This window comes from Cyprinodon variegatus, unplaced genomic scaffold (assembly GCF_000732505.1).
Source record: "Cyprinodon variegatus isolate N-32 unplaced genomic scaffold, C_variegatus-1.0 Scaffold337, whole genome shotgun sequence".
Lineage (NCBI taxonomy): Eukaryota > Metazoa > Chordata > Actinopteri > Cyprinodontiformes > Cyprinodontidae > Cyprinodon > Cyprinodon variegatus.
Window position 1 is genome coordinate 441407 of NW_015150790.1, and position 5714 is coordinate 447120.

A 5714-nucleotide genomic window follows, 5' to 3' on the forward strand; every position below is an offset into this window, starting at 1 on the left:
TCCATTAGTCATGCAAAACATAAATCTGTGGCAAGATTCTACAATTGGAGGAAAGGTTGCCAAGGCGACAGCTGTTGTTAAAGAAAAGCCATATGACTTTTCTACAAGCCATGTAAGAGAGCAAATGTGTGTAAGAATGTGCTCTGATCAGAGACCAAAAATTGTTTCTTATTTATGTAGTAGAGGACTTAAACTCCACAGTATCCCCACTGTGAAAAGTACAGGTGGCAGGATCGTAATAATACTAATGTTAGGATGAATTGAGCTAAACGTAGTACATTTCTGGGAAAAACAGTATACAGTCAAAGGAATAGTCCAAAGAGCAGAAGAATTTGGATCAAATAACCCACAGGATTGTATTTTAGTAATTGGCCAAATAGGCAGTTTGTCTGCAAAGATGGTAGAGACATACCACAAAATACTTCTAGCTGTGTAGTAGAAAGAAAAAAAACCAAACAAAAATGATTTTTTTTTTATATAATTTATGCCATTTATATAAAATTCTAATAAACCAAAAAAAAAGTTTTTGGTTCAAAAATATTTAAAGGTAAAAAATCTCAAGTGTGATGAAGTGTGGTTCTTGTCAGTATTGTTTGGACATTTTTTTTAAACGTTTTTTCTCATAAATTTAGATTCAGAAAATGTATTAATGTGCTACTCAAAAAAAAAAAAACTTAACTTCAAAAAATTTATGAAACCTCACATAAACATTTCCTTTCTGTCTGATTCATTATGTAAGAAGGCTAGAGCGAAACCCGTTCCCAGTGTATGTCCCTTCTCACGCACGGTAGAAACAGGAAGTAAATGGAAAGCTACTACCAAACAAAAACAAGCTGAGCAGAACTATTTATTTTAAGCACGTGTAAAATGGACTCTTTGAATTTAAGTAACCAGTCACGCTGCGTGTTTTTCAGCTCCCTCTCCGAGGACTACCGATGTGTAAGTAGTCATCCCTGGAGTAACAGATGCTTTAGCTTTTAAGCTAAAAAAATAGCTGGCTTAGCAAACACTATCATTAATATTAGCATTCATTTTCCATGCGATTCTTGTTCATTGATTCTTTAGCAGGTTAATTAATGTACGGAAGTTTGACAACTGCATAGTTCCCAATGCTATTAATAGCAGCGAGCTTTCAGGAATGCTGAATGATTAGCATTTTATCGCTAACTATTTCCTGTTAGTCCAACCTCTGCTGCTCCACTGACTCAGAAATCCAACTGAATCGGTGCCAATTTTCAGGTTTAGCATCTTTAGCCCTGAGAGGAAATACATCTGTAAACACACTCAGAAGTTATAGCATGCGAAATGACAACAATGCTCTAAATAGAGCGCACAATTCTTGGTATTTTGGTTTTCAAAGCCCTCAAAAGCTTGTAGCGCTTTAGTTTGTCTCATTTGTGAGTTTGAATCTATTGCATTAGATGTCTCAGGCAACATTTGTTAGTTTGGACATTTTAATGCATTTTAGCTGTTATTTCTTTAAAGATGTGATTAGAATACAAACAGCTTCAATTAATTTTAGATACAATAATTGGGTGCACTTAGAACAAGGTTAAGTTTAGGTTTAAAATTTGCTTTTCAATAGTATTTTAGAATTACACTTTAAGATATAAATATCCCCAATAGGTTTCTGGCTTGATTCTGGCTCAATGATTAAATAATCTTCTCATCAGAAATTGTAGAGCCTATATAAAAGGATTGGTTTGATGGTACAGAGGCGGCATGCAGGCGTAGTACATACATTTTGAATAATATATCAAATGTATGGGCTATCTGAAAGTAATTTTAAGGCATGTTGTGTCCGAGCCGAGGGAGCTTCCCACTTGCAATGAGGACCTGACACAATCAAATAAAATAAACTCATTGATGAAGGGTTAGGAAAAACCAACTAGAAGCTGGTGAAACACAGTGCTATTGTCCTGTATAAACCAGGCTTTACACTGAACAAAAAAAGGCCCCACCATAATCAACATTTCTAAGCATGACTGGAATTTGCAGCTACCTACATGGACAAGCCAAATATCTTCCAGAGAAACCTGACAATATAACTATGACAAATATTGTGGTTTTGGTCACAGTTTTTCAGTGAGCTGTCCATACTATGTGGTTAAAACTTGAAAGCATGTAGCTGTTCTTACAGGACAGTTTTCTTTAACACACTTTAAAAGGATTTAAAGCATCTTCTGGATATACCTCAACCATAACGTTATCAGAATATTCTTGTGGAAGTTGTGTGTGGAATATTCTTAAAATCTTGATCTGAAATAGAAAATCCAACAGTTTACAAATTATTTATATGCTTCTACAAAGATGTAAATCATCTCTTGGTTTGGAAAAAAAATGACAGATTAAAACTTGGAAATCCCAGTTATTCATTGAAGCTATTTTCTCTATTACTATCCCATTCCTGTAAAAATAAATGTGCAAATGTGTGTTTCAAAAATCCAATAATGATATGATTTTTATGTCCACAAGTGCAAGTAATTATCAGAGTCATGAATACCAATGTCGTGCCTGTACCCAACAGCTGTTTGAATTATACAGCAAGGAAAATAAGTATGTGAACACCCTGCTATTTTGCAAGTTCTCCCACTTAGAAATCAGGGAGGGGTCTGAAATTGTCATCACAGGTGCATGTCAACTGTGACAGAACTCTAAAACAAAAATAAAAAAAAATCTAGCAATCTTATCTAATTTTTTAAAGTATTTATTTGCATGATACAGCTGCAAATACGTATTTGAACACCTGTAAAAATCAAAGTTAATATTTGGTACAGTAGGCTTTGTTTGCAGTTACAGAGGTCAAACATTTCCTGTAGATTTTTACCAGGTTTGCTTACACTGTAGGAGGTATTTTGGCTCACTCATCCACACAAATATACCCCATTTACACTCCTCTAGAAAAAACGATCCATGCCGAGACCGCTCCGAGCTCGGATCAGTTAACCAGGCCGAGCTCGGTTCTGACGATCGTTTACACATCACGCTATCTCAGTTCCTCGACTCCCCGCCTCCTAGTGACGATCTGCGGTATTACTGCCAGTATTGAAGGAGGAAATCAAGCAGTTGGTGGCGGTAATGCACCAAAGGTTGTTTGCCAACCGCCATAAAACACAAGAAGAAGAAGACAAAGAAGGAGGGAATCAAGCAAATCAAAATGGCGGCGCCCATCACATTCAGAAAGTTATGCTTGATTATTATTGCTGTACTTCGGTGTTTGCGGAGGGACAGGCGAAGACCGCTAGCCTGACGTAGTCCTACTCAATTCTAGTCAGAATATGAGTCTGATACTGCTCCATAGAGCTGTGATTATGGGGTGTGTTTTGAACGAACCAGGAAAAAAAATGCCTCTGCACTCAATTGGATAGACCTACAACCAATAAGAGCAACGGAGTGCGTGACGTATGTTAAGCAACGCATAGTTGTTGTCAACAGAAATCAAAGCGTGCAGTTTCACGCCTAGAATAAGAAGATGAGCCTTGATCGCGTTTCTCTGTTCCTCTTTTAAAATTAAATTGCTGTCGATATCTTCTAGAACAGACCTAATAGCAGAATCTACTCACCTCAACTCTCCGGCGGCAGCCATTGTTGTTGTCACCCAAGCGCGCATTGGTCACGTGGTTGATTACGTTACTGTTGATCATCTGTCCATCATCGTATAAAGCCCGCCCTGACAATTTGATTGGCTCGCCTGACAGTGGGCGATAATACTCGTGCTACTATGGAGCAGAGCCAGACCGAACTTCCCGACCTCAAACCTTGTGGGCGGGACTAAGTTCGGAATGGCACCCAGGCTAGAAGACCGCAACCTTTCGTGGATGTTCATAGTTGTTGTTCTTCTTCTGTTTTGGTTTGGTTGGCAAGCAACTTTCGGAGGGGCATTACTGCCAACTACTGAAATGGAGTGTGAATCGGGATGTGCAGCCAGACGGAGATGACGCGTTCTGCTCATGCGCTCTTGTTATCAGAGAACCGAGCCAGGGAAAAACCGAGCCGAGCCCACCTCTGGAACTGGTCTGCAGTTAGCGCGGTTCGGTTGTGTCTAGCTCGGTTCAGTTCAGTTTGCTTTCCATTTACACACGATGAGTTATCTAAGTTACTGAGCTCGGACCGGTCTCTGCACGGTTTTACAAGGGTAGTGTAAATGGGGTAATATTCTCTAGATCAGTCGGGTTAAGAAACACAGAGTTTGAGCTCCCTCCAAAGATTTTATTGGGTTTAGGAGTGGAGACTGGCTAGGCCACACCAGAACCTTGCTATGCTTCTTCCAGAGCCACTCCTTGGTTATCCTGGCTGGGTGCTTCGGGTCATTGTCATGTTGGAAGACACAGCCTCCACCCATATGCAATGCTCTGACTGAGGAAAGGAGGTTGTTCCCCAAAATCTCACAATACATGGCCGCCACCATCATCTCCTTAATACAGTGCAGTCGCCCTGTCCCATGAGCAGAAAAACACCCCAAAGCATGATGCTGCCACCCCCATGCTTCAGTAGGGATGCTGTTCTTGGGATGGTGCTCATCATTCTTCTTCCTCCAAACACGGTCACTGGAATTATGACCAAACAGTTCTATTTTGGTCTCATCTGACCACATGACTCCCATGACTCCTGTGGATCATCCAAATGACAGGCCTTGACGTGCTGGTTTAAGCAGGGGAACCCTCCATGCCATGCATGATTTCAAACCATGACATCTTAGTGTATTACCAACAGTAACCTTGGAAACGGTGGTCCCAGCTCTTTTCAGGTCATTGACCAGCTCCTCCCATTTTGTTCTAGGCTGATTTCTCACCTTTCCTAGGATCAATTAGACCCCATGAGGTGAGATCTTGCAATAATCTCAAACATTTGTATCTAATTTAGGATAATAAATGGAGTGGAGGTGGACATTTTGAAGGCAAACTAACAGGTCTTTGAGGGTCAGAATTCTAGCTGATAGACGTGTGTTCAAATACTTACTTGCAGCTATATCATACAAATAAATTGTAAAAAAAAAAAAAAATCATATGTTGTGGTTTCTGCTTTTTTTTATGTTTTAGATTATGTCTCTCCCTGTGGACATGCCTACGATGACCATTTCAGACCCCTCCATGATTTCTAAGTGGGAGAACATGCAAAATAGCAGGGTGTTCAAATACTTATTTTCCTCAATGTATCTTGTTGCTTTACATGGATATACTGTAGAAAAATATTAAGCAACTAGAAGAAAGGATTGATCCAGTCTGATAGAAAAACAGTTCAGTGTCGGTTGTGTAAATAATTAGACTTTTCAGAAGTTGGGGTAAAGAAGTTACACAACTAACAGAGATTGAAGGCTATTACAGTACGTGTCTCGTAGAGGCTTTGCCATCTCTTGATAGAGTTTGTGGATATGCATGAAGCTGGATGATTTTATGTTCATGTTGGGAACCTAGAGGTCCCAGTGGCACATTGTTTAAACAGTTCTAAGTTTATGGAACTAATTAAATTTTAGTGATTTGGAAATAAAGCAATGAGTGTAGTGGGAGCAAAATAATCAGTTTGGTTTCAATTTATTTCAAACAAAATGTACTACATAAATACAGCTTTTAAAAATGGTTTTCCTTTCCAGCCTTCCAATAAATAAACATATTTCTGCATAAAGTCCCTAATAGCTCTAATAGGTTGTAAGCTTCTCAAAGTATAATAACTGTGGGGGAAAAAACACCCATTGATTTATACTATTTAATCAAAGG

General features: G+C 39.0%; 1 protein-coding gene across 2 annotated transcripts in view; it reads left to right on the forward strand.

Annotated features, from left to right (window-relative positions):
- Window positions 1-793: 793 nt before the first annotated feature.
- The window catches only part of LOC107091445 (cyclic AMP receptor-like protein A), a 90734-nt gene continuing 85813 nt past the window's right edge, over window positions 794-5714 (forward strand). For both annotated transcript variants that reach the window (XM_015385371.1, XM_015385372.1), the window contains exon 1: window positions 794-939. In XM_015385371.1, the coding sequence (XP_015240857.1) occupies window positions 868-939 (72 nt within the window). In that variant the 5' untranslated portion in view covers window positions 794-867. The remainder of the gene's footprint in view (window positions 940-5714) is intronic.